The following is an 18,128-nucleotide window of genomic DNA, read 5'->3' as shown; positions in this document are numbered from 1 at the left end:
AAATATTGCCCATATCAGTCTAATTTTAATATCCGAAAAGAAAACAAACAAAAAACAACAAAAATGCTATGCAAATTCAAATAAAATGAAAATGATTTTACACAGCAATAGATTTACAACATTTCATATTTAGCTGCTCGAGTTTACTCTAATTTATTGTATGTATGTAATTTCATACATCTGTGCATCCAAAGGTCAGGTGTGAATGCATTTTTGGCAACTTTCATCAAAGAAATAAAGGGAACATTTAATCATTACAGTATAACACACAGTCAGTTAAACTTCAGGGACATCAATCTGCCGACTTGTGAACACAGTTCTCCTGCTTTTGTGCAAATGAAATTGATAACAGGTGCACTGGAGAGGCAATAGCATGATGATCTCCAAAATGGAATGGTTATGTTGTTGCTGTTTTTTCTAGTATCTATTATTTTCTATTTTGTATATCATTTTTTGTACCACAACATTGTTACATTTTGAAATAGTACTGTTTGTTGTGGGGAACCGTTTATAAGGGATACACAAGAAGTGTGTCACTGATTTTGTTTTTTACAGAGGGTCCATACCTTGTTCCTAAATATCTCTAGACTCTAATAAATCAACTATTAACTGAAGATGTATTAGAGTTATTTTTTTTGCTTTTTCTTTTTACTTTTATATTATTTTTATTTTTTTTATATTATTTTATCTAGCTTGGAAGCATGAATAAACCCCTCAGGAGTATCTTCTATTACTATAATAGTATCTTTTAGGGCTAATCTCAGTGTTATTTTAGTGAAAGTCAGTGTGTGGATGGAACCGATCACTCTTATTCAGCAGTTAAGCATTGTGTGTTTACTGCCCTCTGGTCTCCAGGAGCATCGCGAGATCGGTCTCCTGGTAACGGAACACCGCCTGCGTTCATGGAGAGGTTTGAGCGACAGAAGGTAACGCTATGTTTTTTAGCTCCGCTGAGCGAAATTTCCAGCCAAAGCTGACATATTAAAGCCACAGTGTAATTATAAGACTGTACTGCGCTGAACTGGCTTCTACACGCGAACTTACAATGTAATAAATATCTTTATTTAACTAATCCAGCTCTAGTTTTGGCTCCTGCCTGCCTGATCAGGCTAACGCTAGCTAGCTTGGTAAGGGTAGCGGTTAGCTGGCTGCGTTCACTACTTGGCGATTGATTTGAGATAGCTTAGTAAGCACTAGTAACCTAACTAGCTAACTAAGTAAGGTTATGCAAACCAAACCCGCTTTATTAGCTAGTTAGCTAGCTAGTGAGATGGTTAATGAATATCTTTAACAGATAGTTAGCTAGCTAATATAGCTAGTTATGTCGTTTCGCAGTAGCTAGAACTATTGTCTAATAACATGGCTAACTAGCTAGTTACCATTAATTTATAATCAGTAATCTGAATATCTGAAGTGGTGAAAATGTTTTCCTTGTTCTATTTAAGCATTTAAATGAAATGTAACTTAGGTCTCACGAAAAAATATAAGCTAGCTACTCACTGTTACACACTTAACCCTTTCAGACCCTGCATCCATTACAATGTATATCATGTATTTTCTTTATTTTAAAATGTTTTGTTGCACATAACACTATTTGAGAGCTGTTGTCTAACAGAATAGACAATAACCCATGAACCAGCCAATGAACATGTTTATAAACGAATGAAACAGTAGCTTGGCCTCATCCACTTCATTGAAAAACAGTAGTAACGTTATTAGAGCCATTGAGGCAAAGTAACAACTAATGTTTTACTAATTTAATGCGATTTAGAACACAAGGTCGATATGAAATATAAAATATTACACACAGGCTTACAATACAATGGAATAAATAAATCAAATAAAATATAAACTATTAAATATTCTAGTTAATCGGACTTGTTTGCTATATATATTTTTTTTTATAGTAGTATATTAGTGTTTTCTGTTTATTACAGACAGAAAACAGCATTCTTACATTTTTTTAATCACAGGAGATAATTCAGGTCTGAAATAGTTTAGGTTGGCGTTAATTGGTTCCATGGTGATTTCAGTGTGTAAAGTCAGTGATTGCAAAATCAGACTTTAAGATAACTTTACATAACATAATCTACAGTACCAGTTAAAATATTGTTGTTTTTTTTTGTACATGGTTTTTTACATTGGAAATGTAATATTAAACGCTAAAGGAATTAGTAACCACATTTAGCTTTGAGGACAGATTTGCACACTCTTGGTATGTTAATCTCAGTGCTTCATGAGGCAGATATAGTGGAATAGTTTTCTCAGTATCTTGAAGGAGCTGCGACTTATTAAGACTTGGAAACAAGATCACAGTGGTTATTAAGGTGTGGGAACAAAATCCTAATGCATGACGGCAACCTTTTAAGGGGTGGGAACCAGATCCTAATGTATGGCCATGACTTGTTAAGGTCTATAAGCGAGACTTATTAAGGTGTGGGCATACGTATTGACTCTAGGGCCCATATAAATAACCCACTTTTCCCACTTTCCAACTTTACTGTTATTAATAAAGTGTGCAACAACATGATACATATTTTTTCTCATTAATATACAAAATGTAATGTAATTGTGTACTGAGTATGTGTTTGTGACCTCCATTTGCCTCACTTGTTTTTCAGACCAAGCTCATAACCAACCAGACATTTGACGAGACACTGGATGTTAACGATTCGGAAGAGGTTGCCAGTTTGTACACACCAACTCCACGAGAATCAGGTAACAATCTCGTTGATTCAACTGTTTCTTTATAATGTATTTTTTAGTGGCTAAATTGTCTTGTAATTTCAGTCCTCAGGAACAGGAGCAGACAGCAACTGAATACCATGGCCAACAACAGCAGTGATGAATATGAAGAAGATACCAAGGTAACTTCAACATTTACCATCCCTTTCATTTCCTCAGTAATTTTGTGAAAAAGCACTGACTTGCATTGAAAATTAAATACAGAAAAAGAAAGAACCACCTGGCAGTCCAAGAAGAGCTAGTGAAAATAATGAGGAAGAGGAGGAGGAAGAAGAAGATGATGATGATGATGACGACTGTGATGAAACTGACTCTGATGAAGAGCAAGGAGAGCCAGGTTCAGCTCCTGAAGGGTAGGAATTATGCAGACAATTACGAAAGATTATAATACATTATATATATCATTATAATATATCATAAAAAAACGATAAAATATCACAATATTTTAAGAGTAAATAGGAGTAATGTTTCTTTGTCTATCTGACACCTCTGACATATTTTGTTTAATTAGGATTATTTTTTGTGGTAAAATTACAACAAATGGAAACGTACAGAACTTTTAATGTTAAAAATCAACTTTATCTAAATTAACTTTATTTAACAATTTATATAGGAATCTTAATATTTACTTAGTTAAATCTTCTTTACTGTTGAATATATGTATAAAATAAAAATAAATATATTTTACTGGCATTATGTAATGGCTAATTTCATGGATGAAATTTCATTTGGTATAAAACATCCATTAATTCCTAAAAAAGTGGCATAAAATCGCACAAACATGAAAGCTGGGCAGTCTAATTGGTATTTTTGTACGTTTAAAAGGGTTGTAAACTCTTGTAAAGCTTCTCATTGTTGCTCACTGTTTGCAAAAGAACACTCTGATGAGAAAGCCAGATTGTTGGTTTCCAATATTTGACAGGTGAAAACTGCAGTATGCTCTGCAGATGAACATATTAGGGAAAAAAGAAAGAATTTGAAAACGATGAAAATGACACACAAACAGACAGATAGGCCTGGCTGATAATCAAACAGTTCAGATCATGTTTTTTTTTAAACATAAAGTTTCTAACCTAGCCCTGCTAACTTTGTACTACACAACACTATTTTAGTGAACGTGAAAGGCTGAGGTTTCCTGACTAGTTACTATGTGTGTATATGTGTATTTTCCCTCAGAGCATATGACCCGGCAGACTATGACCATCTACGCGTTACAGCAGAAATAAAAGAACTTTTCCAGTACATTACACGGTGAGTAGCTTTTGCTTTCATACACAAACCACACAAACTACTGCCAAGTCTCACATCTAAATTGTGGCTCAAATAAAAAGACTTATGCAACAAATTCCAGCAGTCTTCTCCTGAAGTGTGTCTATTAATGTGAATGGCTTTTGCTTTCAGATACACTCCACAGACTATAGAATTGGACCATAAGCTGAGACCATTCATTCCTGACTTCATCCCAGCTGTAGGGGACATTGATGCTTTCCTTAAAGTGAGTCTAGTGAATAACTATGCCAAAAATTTGCTATAATAATGAACACTGTGTCAAATGAGTTTTGTCATCTTTCTAATGTTTTGGAGCATTTCTTTTGTTCTGTTTTTCATAAATGTTTGACAATATATAACCGCCTGTTTAAAATTATGTCTTATTTTAAACCTTTATCACTTTTTATAGCTTTGACGTATGAGTTGTAGGCAGCTACAGACACATGAAATATTTTTTCATGCATTTCTGTTGTTTGTGGTGTGTGTCTATGATAATCAGGTTCCTCGGCCTGATGGAAAAGCAGACGGTCTGGGACTGCTGGTTTTGGATGAACCCTGCGCCAAACAGTCTGATCCTACAGTGCTCTCCCTGTGGCTCTCGGAGAACAGTAAACAACACAACGTTGCTGTGAGTATACACAAACTCACATTACGCTTTCAAGTGCATGTCTGGTGGTATGTTTCGCATTTGTGTGGTTTGTGTGTCTAGTTGTGTTACTGACCTCGAACCAATTTTATGTGGCACACTGCGCTCTGATTTTACGAATTCCTCACCCCTGCCAGAAAAAGCACCCCCTCTTGGAAGTGTGCATTATATTGCTTGAATTGAAAGCTGAGATAATCGGCTGACATTAGTTTGTTTATTTTGACCATAAACACTGAAAAAGAAACTAGTCACCTGCACTCCCTTCCGAGAGAAGGTGCTTTTCATGGTGGGAGTGCTGATTTAGGCACAGCTGTTGTGCTGGAATCAGCATCCCCCTATGAAAAGCACCCTCTCTCATAGTTAGGAGCTTTGGATTAATACTTACTGTGCTTCAACATAATATTATGGTGTCGCAGCTTTACAGCTACCGTAGTCAGGAGCCTCATGAAGGCGCCTAATATCCTATCATAGTTTACATGCTCAGCCAGGTTTAAAAGCGTTTGCGTCATTTTTACAACAACTGTTTCCTAAGTTTATAACGGGAACCATAATAACATATTAAGTCAGGTCAGGTTTGAGCTCATTTTGGTTTTTTTTAATTCTTACAGGAGGTGAAAGTGAAGAGTATTGAGAACCCACAGAAAAACCCCAAAGCCATCGATAACTGGATAGAAAGCATAAGTGAACTTCACCGCTCCAAACCACCAGCTACCGTACACTACACCAGGCAAGTGCTCTATAACATAGACAGAGTTTCAGACACATTGAAACACTGAAACACACTGTTCGAACAAACACAGACAAATATGGATATTCTAATCTTTGCTGCTATCTTAAATATTTAGAAGTTTTACTGAAGGGGCTCCGAATGGTGGAGCAGCAGACTAAGGCGCTGCCGTCATGATCGGGAGATCACTAGTTCCAATTCCGTTCATGCAGCTGCTGGAGCCCCGAGAGAGCACAGTTAGCCTTGCTTTCTCTAGGTGGGTAGATAAAGCTCTCTCCCCACATCACTCCAAGGGTGATGTCGATCAACACAAGGCATCTGTGAGCTGATGTATTGGAACTGAGTCAGCAACATTTTGAAAAGAGGCGGTGGCTGACTTCACGTGTATTGGAGGAGGCGTGTGCTAGTCTTCACCCTCCTGGTGTTGTCCTAATAAGTGGGTTGGGTAATTGGCCTTGTAAACTGGGAAGAAAATGGGATAGAAAAATGACTGAATATCAGAATGAACAGATTAGAATAGTTCAGAATAGATTTTCTTCTGACAGTCTAACACAGGTCAACGCATAACATACCAGCCAAATGTCTAGATTTGTTTGTCAGGTTGGTGTGCCCCAGTTTTACCAGACAAAAGTGGACAAAGTGATGTTTTTTTTAATGTGCACCTGTTTCTCTTTCTTAGATCCATGCCAGACATTGATACCTTGATGCAGGAGTGGCCACCTGAGTTTGAAGAGCTTTTGGGCAAGGTTAGTACTAAAATACTGGCTGTTGAAGACTAACTTAACTAAGCATTAATTTTGCTTTAATTGTTATTAGAAAGGCCTACCAGAGATACAGACTGTACTGACTGTATTCAGTACATAATACAAAGTAGTATGAGAAGGTCAGTTTACTGTAGATCTTAATATGATTTTTTGTAAAATGTAATATGATTTTTTGTAAAAACCTTTCTCCTACTGCCAGGTAAACCTTCCTACAGCAGATATTAACTGTGACTTGGCAGAATACATCGACATAATATGTGGTGAGTAGATTTAGGAGTGTAGTTTGTAATATTTTTCTTGAATATTTGAAATGCCTTGCAATTGGATCTAACTGCATTACTTTGTACAGGTATCCTGGACATTCCAGTGTATAAGAGTCGAATCCAGTCTCTCCATGTCCTATTTACACTCTATTCTGAATTCAAGAACTCCCAGGTTAGTGCATAAAAAGGACCCTTTTTTGTATCTTTCCTAATACTTATGTTGTATTATTTTGGTTTTGTGCCTTTTCAAATGTGCATAGTTTGTTTTTATTGTATATAGTTATTTTTTATTGTACATTAAGTTCCTCAGAATGCTGGCTATCCTAAACAACAATTTAGACAATAGCTGTTAGTACAAACTGATATTTCTTACAGTTTTATTTCACAATTCTGTGACAGACATGTTGTTTTTATGGTATAAGAGGTACCTAAATGAACTAAAGCAATAGCATTTGTATTTATATAGGACTAGACAGGTGAATTATATGCACGTCCAGTTGGTGGCAGTTGTGCATCATTACAATATTTGTTATCTAGCTGTTTAAAAACATAAAAAGGAAAAGGTCTAGTCTGTTATAGTGTAGAAAAAACTGAGAAATGTAATGGAACATTTTAGTATGTGTAATGTTTTTTTTGTTGTTTTTTTTTTTGTGACACCTCTTGAAGCTTTAGAGTAGGAGCTGTTAGCAACCTCAGTATGCTGTCACAAAAAGATTAGATTAAAATAAAACATGAATGTAACATTTAGGAACAAAATGCAAACAAGTTATATGGCACTGAGATAAAAGAAAACTTTTTTTCTTCAGATACAAGTATGTGTAGGCTTGGTTCAGCAAGAATCTTTACTGGGTAGTTCATTTGAACTTGCAAGTTGCATGCACTTGAGAAGTGCAGTCACAGTAGTATAGTGTGTTACAACCAACATGAGCTTTATCTGTTCATCTTTAACTGAAGAAACTCACAGTCAGTGGTATTTAACCCTGTATCAGACATTGGCCTGCGTACGGGCTACAGGTGTAGGTGATACAAAACCTTTTATATCTGCAGTAAAATAAGTTATTTATATTCTGAAACTTTGAGAGCTTTGGAGAATTTCTCCTACAGGACAGTTCACTCTGTACTATTAAAAAAATTAGCTCAGTTTTAAAATGGAATCAACCCCAAATTCTGTAAAAAATTGTATTTAGGAATATACTAAGGTCAGGAAAGTGCCAATTTTATGATTTTATTCATTATGTTTTGGCAGTTGCAGATCTACTATTTTACAATATTCTTTTTTCCAGTAATGTTTCTTATCCAACATGAAACTTTTATATGTAATGCTTTAAGAAAAATACTCAAGCTATAGCTGTGTAATATCAGGCAGTAATTTGACAAAAATACTGGCATGTTAAGGAGTTTAACTGAACTTAAAGCAGCACAGTTTATTGTCAGCCTTGAATGAATGCTAAAAATGTGAGACTATATTCTATAGGTGTTTTATATTTTGTTCATGTGTTATCACTCATCTGGAACTTTTGAATGTACTGGTGCGGTTTAGCATAAAATGCTTATTTTACATCACTGATCATGAGATTACATCACTGAGTATTTCCCCTCTTCCTGTGTATAGCACTTTAAGGCGTTAGCAGAGGGCCACAAGTCCACCACTTCGTCTGCTCCACGCACCGGTACAGCAGAAGCAGAGACTCTGACATTAGAGTGATCTTCCTCCCCAACCACAAAGACATTGTGAAACTGCTCATAACTCCTTAAAGGCCAGACGATCACTACCATGCATAAATGGACGGTAATACAGATTTTCTGTACCAGCTCACAGCATAACACTACAAAGAATTATTTGAGTGATGCCATATAATCACTTTTACAGGTTTAAAGAAGTGGTTGTAATCTTTTTTTTCACCCAAATTAAAGGTTCTTTACACTCTCTTCTCTTTTATAAAAAATGGTTCTTATGAAACCAAACATTTCTTTCTATAGCTTTGCCCAAATAATCAGGTGAAGCATATTTATTTATAATAGTGTACTTTGATTTTAGAGCAGTGTTGTGGTTTTATTAATTCAGATAATGTTATACACTTAGCTTTAATTGTGTTTGTTTTTTTTTATTGTGCTTGTTTTTGTAAGATATCCCACACACCTGCTTTCTTCTCCATTACTGGAGTGAAGGCATGTTCAGCCAGGCTGTTCTCTGACACTGTGCTAAAAATTAAGATGTTTCTTCATCCTGTTACATTTTCAAATAAAGATTTATTTCTTCAGAAGCAGCGTCAGTTGTCATTTCCTTTATTTCTGACTCACATGAGACTGCATGAAACCACGTGGTGTAGACTGAGCAACTGCGTGCTTTCACAGTGTGTGTACTTAAACACATCTGTAGGCTGTTATCTTCCTCTCTCATCAGTGTTCTATACGTGCTGAGAGAGTTTCTGTCTTCTGCTGACCCACAGCAGATTTTGAGGGTGTGATTTATAAGTTCTACTAAGATTCTTTTCATCGTTCATTTATGGTATGGAGTTGGTTGAACAGAAGCCTGGATCATAACTCAGGATTATATTTACAATGCCTGGAGGTCACATTATCACTTTGATGCTTCTAATTTGGTCATTTGTTGGTAAGAGTGTATTTATTCCTCTAACAGCACACTATGTAATAATACGTATGCTGATTTGTTTTATGATATTTTACACTTTAACTCTTTATTTTTAGGGACACAAATTAGTTTTTTAAAGGTCTTGTTTTTGTCAAAGACTAAAAATATAAATTTCTAAATATGTTAGTAACCGTATTAAATATTATTAATTATCTTATTATCATTATCTTATTGCATAATTGGTTTAATTTATATAGGTTAAATGTAATGCCCTGTTTACTGATTTTAGGTAAGTCTGTTTCAGCTTTGGACATAAAGTATAATAATACGAAATACATAAATTTCTATCAATGTTTTATATTCTAAAGTAAGGTTATACTTATCATTCTTTACTTAAATCACTAAGTATTTAATGTGTGTTTAAAAAGGATTATATTTGCATCACAAATGTAGTATCTAATCTATCATATTTAATTTAGAAATGTAAACATTAAGTTGTTACGGCTTAGAAGGAAGTAAGATTATTTTATATTTACGCTGAATGGATTAAACCATATACAATGATAAAAATAAGTATTTGATATGCTGCCGATTTTGCAAGTTTCCCCAACTTACAAAGAATAAAGAGGTTTGTGATTTTTTTATGTACACTTCAACTGTGAGAGACATAATCTACAAAAACAATTTTTAAATAATTAATTTGCAATTGATTGTTTGAAAAAATAGTTTTTACAATACAAAAATTAAATCTTAGTATTTGGTACAAAAAGCTTTCTTTGCAATTAGAGAGTTCAGATGTTCCTCTACTTTTTGACCAAGTTTGCACACACTGCAGCAGAGACCTGGTACACTCCTCCATACAGATCTCCTCCAGATCTTTCCGGTTTAAGGGCTGTTGCTGACCAACATTGTTTTTTTTAGCTCCCTCCAAAGATTTTCTGATGGGTTCAGATCTGGAGACTGGCTAGGCCACTCCAAGACCATGAAATGCTTCTTACAGAGCCACTCCTTAGTTGCCCTGGCTGTGGTTTTTTGGGGGTCATTGTCATGCTGGAAGACCCAGCTATGGTCAATCTTCAGTTCTCTTACTGAAAAACACAGGTTGTTGTATAAATACATGACCCCATCCATCTTCTCCTATAATACGGTGCAGCCCCCTTTGCAGAAAAGCACCTCCAAATTATAATATTTCCAACCACCATGCTTCACGTTTGGATAGGTATTCTTGAGGTTGTATTCATCCTTCTTCTTCCTCTGAACAGCGCAAGTGGTGTTGCTGCAAAAAAGCTCTATTTTGCCTATTGTCCTGTAGCCATCCCAGCCTTGTGCAGCTCTTTGGTATTAGTCATGGTGGAAAGATTGGAGTGTGATTGATTGATTTATTGTGTGGACAGGTGTTTTTATACAGGTAACGTGTTCAAACAGGTTCAATGAATACAGGTAATACTTACAGAATAGGAGGAATAGCTTTTTTAAAGAAAGACAATTATGTGAGAGCCAGAACTCTTGCTGGTTGGAAGGTGATCAAATACCTATTCCATGCAATAAAATGCAAATTAATTATTTAAAAATCATTTATGTGATTTTTTTTTAGATTCTTACAATTAATGTGAACCCACAATAAAAATGATAGACCTCTTTATTCTGTGTAGGTGGAAAAACTTGGCAGCGTATAAGATACTTATTTTCCCCACTCCCTGTTTTATCCCTTTAAAATCACAAAACCATGACATATAATAAAGTAAAACAACAACATCAGACAGGGTTATTTATATATATATATATATTTTTTTTTTCACTTGTGGTTAGTAATAATTAATCAGAGATTTTTTCTTTTTTTAATTAAATGACACCATAAAAACAACTTGAGTTCGTATTAAATATTTTGCATTGATATTTTTGACTTTTTTTTTCCATTCAACTGGTACTTCATAGATCACTAGAGACAATCAGTGCGAAAAGTTATACGAGTATGCAAAAGAATTATAGTTATATCATTACATTGTTTCTTTTATTTTACATTTATGTGTTCATTATGAAAAGCTTTATCCTTAGAAAGTAAATCTGTGACAGTTGATCACAGCAAGTTGCCTAATATTAAATCAGTATGTGTTTCATATAGGAACGACAAACTAATTAGCATCTGGTTATTAAAAAACATATAAGGTGTATAAGGAGTTGAATAAGGTACATTTTATGTACTACAGGTTATACTTACATTAGAGGCTAAATAAAAGGGCTGCACAATGTATACAAAAAAAAATATTTTGTGAAATATTGAGATATTAACAATATTTTTTACCAGATTTCTCCAGCCCTTAATGGTCCAATCTCATAATTATTATAATTAGTCTCTTTATGTATCAAATATTCAAAGTATAATCAATATGAAATAATCTATTATGAAAATTTTGGTAAATAGTTCTTAAGATTAAGCAAGTTGTGGCAGGTTTGACTTACGGATTTTTTATTCCGATATTCAGCTTTTTTTTTTTTTTTTTGTTAGTTTATTCTAACTTGGGTATTTGTCTTTATATGATTCTGTCCATGCCTTCCGCATTGCAAATATAACTGGGCCCTATACGGCATGTCTTGCGATGTGGCTACTGCACTATTGTTCTTGTGCACATTTCGATGACGATGCTTAAACGTTGTATTTGTGCAGCCTTACTAAATAGCACTAAATAACTTGCATTACAGGGTGTTAGAAATTATATTACTAGTGATTTTCAAAAATAGACCTCCAATTATGTTTGAATAAAATAATGAATTAGGCTTAAAGCATAGTATAATGTATATTAATAATACATTGTTTTAGATTACCTGATTCAGGTCTCATTGTTTAAAGAACAACAAATGATACCTTAACAAACATATTTTTGACATTATTTTGCAGGTGGAGGGATTTGTGAGCGTAATGTGGAGGGTGTGTTACACGGTCGAGTGGAGCTCCACGCATGCCATAGACCCCAACAAACTGTGAAAAGAGTGGAATGGATTAAATATAAAAGTTCAACACAAACACGTCTGTTATATACATTTGAACAGTCAAGTGACACTTCATGCTTCTTCAACTCTTCCCAAAATATTCAGTTTATTAAAGAGAATAGGAGTCTTATTTTTGTTAATCTGACAAAAGAAGATGAAGGTGTTTATCAGAATAAATTATTGTTTAATAATGGTTCGACAGAGCCATGTAACATCACTTTATCTGTACTATGTGAGTATGATTCCAGCACATAGCATTTGTTTTTTTTGTTTTTTTAATTGTTTGTCTTTATTTATTTGCTGTTGATTTGTTTTAAGTAGAAGCAGAACATTATCAAAAAAATGACTGTGATTTTTGTTTTAAGCTCCTGCGACTGCATTAAGGATATCTGTGTCCAGTTCTAACTGCACTCTGACCCTGAGGTGTGAGGTGAGAGGACAGTTTCTGAACCTGCGCTGGTTTTGGAACGGCCTCCTGCTGCCAGATGACCAGAGAATCAGCATCAGTGAGAGGAACCTGACTGTGCATGTGTCTAACCTGAACCACTCAGACTCGGGCACGTACACCTGTCGGGTTTCAAATAAAGCTGGGACGTCAGAGGCACATGTGAACATCACAGGTGAGATCATTTAGATACAGATATTAGCTGACAAAACACTGATATTTGAAAAAGTAATACCTTATGCAATCTTAAAGGCACATGTTAGGAATTTCTGGGACATTATTAGTTTTAATGTCTTAAATAACAGTACACCAAAAAACAACATAACACATTAATAACAGTTATGCAAGCAAACATCCAATATATACATATATCAGTACCAGTTTAAAGTTTGCACACATCGCTTCTCATTGAAAAAAAACAGAAAACTATAAAGATACGCATATGCAATCATGAAGTAACAGATACCTATTAATCAAACAAAAATGTGTTTTAAACTTTAGATTCTTCAGATTCTTTAAAATAGCCCCTTTTGTTTTAATAACGACTTGATGCCCACTCTTGGCTTATTCACTTAGTCGGCTTCATATTCTAGAACCTGTAATGGTTCTCCATCTATCTTTAAGGGGTTTTGGAGGTGCTCGAGTATGAACGAATGCCATGTGAGCTGGTTTTTGTGACAAAAAGTGCTCCAGTATTCCGGTGTACCGGTGCTTTAGTTCGATGGAGTGAGAAGGAAAAACCCTAGTCTTAGAGTCTCTGTAAAAAGCAAAATCCATCGGAGATCCTATGTAAACCCATCTAAACACATAGAGGTGGGTAGTCTAGGTCCAGAAAGTAAATATCCACCACAGGTTTTGTTGGCTGAGTCGCAGCAAAGCCGCCCAGATAGTTGGAACAAAACCCCGGGTGGATTTTTACTTTAAACTAATGTTTAAACTAATGTTTAATGCAGAATTGTTTTAAACATAAACCTACCTATCCCAATTGTACTTCGCTGGTGGTGTTTTTCCTCCATAGACAAATTCTAATCATTTGTTCCTTAGCTCTGAATTACTGGGCAAAGCATATAACACTGATGTGATATTTACACAAATAACACAGGAATGAACTACCATGCCTGTGTTAAGTTTTTATGTCAGTTGTTTGTGAAGGCCAAACTCATTTTTTGTTTACTACATAATTACATATGTGTTCCTTCATAGTTTTAAAGTCTTTAATATTTTATCTAGAAAGTATTAAACAATACAAATAAAGAACCAATAATAATGAAAATGTGTGTCTAAATGTTTGACTGATACTGTTTATATACAATTTTGGTACTTGATTCTTCTAATAGAGTGCCAAATACATTAGAAAGACAATTTTAAAATCTTTTATAAATGTGAAAAAGTATTATTCACATAATTTTATTGTATACTTTTAATTCTAGAAAACACTACAATTTGTCAGGACAATGTAAAAAAAGAAGAAAAAGAAGAAGTAAACGAAGAAAAACAACAACGACAAGAGTTCCTGATCTTTGCTGGACTTGGAGTTGCAGTTATTTCCACCTTGCTTGTGTGCATCATTTTAATTTGCATCTGCAGAAAATGTAATTTTCTGTTTTTCATTAACCACATTAAATACATAAAATACATGCTTGCTTTGTCTAATAACGATAATGATAAAGTCGATGATGGTGATATTGGTTCTTTATCATGTGGCAGATTATATGCAAAACATTTTTATCAATGTGTTAAAGGTACTATGTGTAATAATAGGGATGTATTCTTGATAATAATCAGACTCACATTAGTGAATCTGTTACTGATTCTACAGCTTTGGAAAAAATGAGAGCCAACTTAAGAATTATGAGTTTTCTTTGATTTTACCAAATTAAAAACATCTGAAATATAATCAAAAGAAAAATGGATGCTCACAAGCCATCAAACCAAGCTGAACTGCTTGAATTTTTACACCAGAAGCGGCATTAAGTTCTCCAAAAGCAGAGTGTAAGACTGGTGGAGGAGAACATGATGCCAAGATGCATGAAAACTGTAATTAAAAACCACAGTTATTCCACCAAATATTGATTTCTGAACTCTCAAAACTTTATGAATATGAACTTGTTTTCTTTGCATTATTCGAGGTCTGAAAGCTCTGCATCTTTTTTTTGTTATTTTAGCCATTTCTCATTTTCGGCTAATAAATGCTCTAAATGACAAAATTTTATTTAAAATTTGGGAGAAATGTTGTTTGTAGTTTATACAATAAAACAGCAATGTTCATTTTACTCAAACATAAACCTATAAATAGCAAAATCAGATAAACTGATTTAGAAACTGAAGTGGTCTCTTCATTTTTTACAGAGCTGTACATTAGATTTTGATTATTTTCTGAAATTATTTTTAACCATTTAAACAGGAGTATCAAAAGACAACTACCTAACAGCATTGTCTTCTCTTTACAATGTTGACAGGTTTCTGTAGAAGAGATTCACCTAACAGAAGAAAAGGTAATTTCTTCCACATAAAGATATTAGGTACATCCCAGAGGTAATCAGCTCAAATTTCAACAGTTTATTGTCATATGCACAGTAAAACAGGCAGTTACGCTGTACAATAAAGACAGTTACTGATTACTGAGACGAGGAAAACTATAGATAACATTAAACTAGACAAACTTTTAAGAAAGATTTAAGAAAGATGAGAGTTAGACATAAAAGTGCAGTTTGTGGAAACAACATTATCAAGTGTCAAGTGCACTGTGCATTATTGCAACAGTAATAGGCATCACCAATAAATGTACTAGATTTTAATTGTGCGTAAATGTCTGGTTGTTTGCTTTGTCTGAGTCTGGTTGTCCTGTACCTAAAAGTAGGAGTATAGATGTTTGATGTATTTGAGTGCTCTCTTAATTGTCCCGGTGTGGTCCAGTATTAAGGGGAAGGCTGTACCTGTGCTTATACATTTAAACTGTGAACGGTGCAGTTTAAATTGTGCCAAAGGGTGATGTCGATCAGCACAAGGCGTCTGTGAGTTGATGGAGTGCTTTGGCTTGCCGGCAATGCTCACTGTGTTCCAGTGAGATTCTTACTGATTTAAATACAAAGTAATTTAGCAATTAACAATATTAACTAGTTTTTAAATAAGCAGTGCTGTACCTAGTGTTTATAAAGCATCACATTTGAATATACTCAAAGGCTCCAGGTGGTCCAGTGGATTAAGGCACTGGCACTATGATCGGGAGATTGCTAATTCGAATCCTTGTCATACAGTTTGCCATCAGCTGCTGGAGCCTTGCTCTCTCTGGGTGGGTAGATGACGCTCTCTCCCCACATTACTTCAAAGGTGATGTTGGTCAGCGCAAAGTGAGTCAGCGTCTGTGAGCTGATGGATTGGAATGAAGTTGCTGCGCTTGTCTCCGAACGTGCTGCTATGCTACTCGGCAACACTACACCAGCAGCAGTTTGAAAAGAGGCGGTGATTGGCTACACATGTGTCCTCCTAGTGTTAAGGCATCACTAGTAATTGGGATATAGAGCTGTCTATCAGCTAAATAGGTGGGATAATTGGCCAGAGCTAATAGGAAGAAATTCAGTAGAAAATTAGGAAAATAAACAATCATACTTAGAATCAGTCATATTTAAGCGTGGTTACCATGGATACTGTTGTCCCACAATGCAAGGGGAGTTACTCTGGAGCTCTTCATGTCTGAAAGTAGCTTCTCTTATCTGAAGAAGCTCTTCACATCTGTAAAAATGAGAAATGTTCTGTATGTTGGCATAGCAACAATTAATTACTTCCCTTTCAAAACCTGCATTTTTAAGCTTAGTATATAGTACATACCTTTTCTGATTAGTGTGTAGTGTGTTATACACGTATATATGTTTCTTTCACAACTACCTATTATTGCTGTCACACAAGAGAGATTTCTGTCCATTTTTGTGTTATTTTTTTACGTGGTGAGTTTTTTATTGTTGTGTTTCTTGATGCAGAAATGTTTCAAAATTACTCCGATTTTTTTTATGACAGTTGTAAAAGCTTCAATGTAGTCAATTTCACAAAATTTTATTCTTGTAATGGTCTTTTTTTTAGGTCATAGAAAAACAAATGATATTGCCATGGAAGGTATGATGCCCTCTACAGAATACACTTTTTTTTACATAAAAAAATCATGTAATCTCAATCTCATAGACTGTTTGAATTAATTTTTGTGAAATTATTTTACTTTGTGTTGCTTTCACAGAGCCAGTATATGATGAGCCCAACTGTCCACAAGAACAAGTACAAGAAACTTCATTTGATGTAAGATTTGACACAGCGCAGAGTGCAGCACAGTTTGCTTTAAATGTCACTTGAATTTTTTCACCAGATAAAGAGATTTTGGAATCATGCACTTATATCGTCTGACTTTTTGCAGGAAGAACCTGATGCTCCGATAGTGAACACTCTGCCATATGTCTACACGGACTTCATAAAGCCAAAAGCTAAGCTAACCGAAAAGCAACAGGATGAAGAGGCTGGCTACTCCACCATTGCAGAAATGCAAGCAAACAAGAAGCCCCTTCAAAACCACACAGGAGTCAATAAAGCAGCGGCTCTGACAGAATGCATGCTAACAGTAGTTAGTGACTAAACTACAGTATTTAGGTTTACTGTAAACTGGTGCAACACCAGGATAATTCATTAGAAGTTTTGCAGAAGTGTGGTGCCATCCTTTCCTTTTAAGTGTATTCAATGAATATTGTTTGAGGAAGTTGGTTTTGTGTTTCTCATTCAGTGTTTTTTCAGTCCTGGCCAAGAAGCCCTGATCCTGTGAAGTTTAAGTTTACACAGAATTATCTTAAAATTATATCTATACTATATCTATATTACCTAACTTTGTGGGTTGTGAGTTCATAACCCGAGTTCAGCAAGTTCCCACTGTTAAACCCTTAACCCTTTGTGCTCCAAGGGTGTTGCAGCAACGGCTGCCTTACCCTGCACTGGGCATGTGTGCACTTTTTTCATTGTAACTAATGTTTCTGCTTGTTAACTTAATACAAAATGCTGTGATTTTGTACAAGTTGTGCTTTTTAGTATTTTGTATTTATCCCTATAATTCAGCAAAATTATTAGTTTGAACTAATTAGTTTTATAATGGTCGCCTTCTTCACCAACAACAAAAAAACTCATATTTAAGCGTTGACTTGTAGCTTTATAAAGGAACCACATATGGAAGTGGCTTAAATCTGAGTCACAAGAGGTATTAGATGAACCTTCATAACTTCAGAAAATGCAGTTCAGTTGTTTTACAGCAATTGTTTTAATGGAAGTTTTAGATGGTCATGTTTAGAAAAATAACAAATTTTTAAGGTTTGTGGTTTTCAAAAAATAAAATAAAATAAAATAAAACAAATAAATAATGGTAATATCAGCTGACACTCAAAGTTTCAGTACCAGAACTGGTGTCAGAAAAGAAAAAAAGATATTAAAATAGTGTAATTTTTATCACCATAAAACTAATATACTGGTTGTGCTAGTTATGCCTAAAAGCGTTAATTTAGCTCTCACTTATAAACAGAAAAATATATTATTAAACATATTATCATATATTCTATTTGATAATGATTTGCTACTAAATAATCAGTTGTGATTGTCATCTCATCCCCTCTAAAATTCCCACTGTTCACCTTATAGCTATTAGTTTTGACCACTAGATGTTAA

At 34.7% G+C, this 18,128-nt stretch overlaps 2 protein-coding genes across 2 annotated transcripts; both read left to right on the top strand.

The window, feature by feature from the left end:
- Positions 1–772: 772 nt before the first annotated feature.
- ift46 (intraflagellar transport 46 homolog (Chlamydomonas)) lies at positions 773–8,678 on the top strand. Its single transcript, XM_007258128.4, has 12 exons — positions 773–926; positions 2,622–2,718; positions 2,791–2,867; positions 2,950–3,098; positions 3,922–3,996; positions 4,147–4,240; positions 4,514–4,642; positions 5,269–5,387; positions 6,067–6,133; positions 6,351–6,411; positions 6,501–6,586; positions 8,027–8,678. The coding sequence occupies exons 1-12, from the start codon at positions 903–905 to the stop codon at positions 8,117–8,119; spliced, it is 1,071 nt and encodes a 356-aa protein (XP_007258190.2). The 5' UTR covers positions 773–902; the 3' UTR covers positions 8,120–8,678.
- A 93-nt stretch (positions 8,679–8,771) lies between these two features.
- LOC103045184 (carcinoembryonic antigen-related cell adhesion molecule 1-like) lies at positions 8,772–17,492 on the top strand. The gene is made up of 8 exons (XM_049468972.1): positions 8,772–9,028; positions 11,904–12,227; positions 12,361–12,615; positions 13,871–14,032; positions 14,900–14,935; positions 16,518–16,550; positions 16,669–16,727; positions 16,843–17,492. Exons 1-8 carry the CDS (start codon positions 8,977–8,979, stop codon positions 17,056–17,058), a joined length of 1,137 nt encoding a protein of 378 aa, XP_049324929.1. The 5' UTR covers positions 8,772–8,976; the 3' UTR covers positions 17,059–17,492.
- Positions 17,493–18,128: the final 636 nt, after the last annotated feature.

The sequence above is a fragment of the Astyanax mexicanus genome, chromosome 20 (genome assembly GCF_023375975.1).
Source record: "Astyanax mexicanus isolate ESR-SI-001 chromosome 20, AstMex3_surface, whole genome shotgun sequence".
Lineage (NCBI taxonomy): Eukaryota > Metazoa > Chordata > Actinopteri > Characiformes > Acestrorhamphidae > Astyanax > Astyanax mexicanus.
This window is presented reverse-complemented; position numbering and strand designations above follow the sequence as displayed.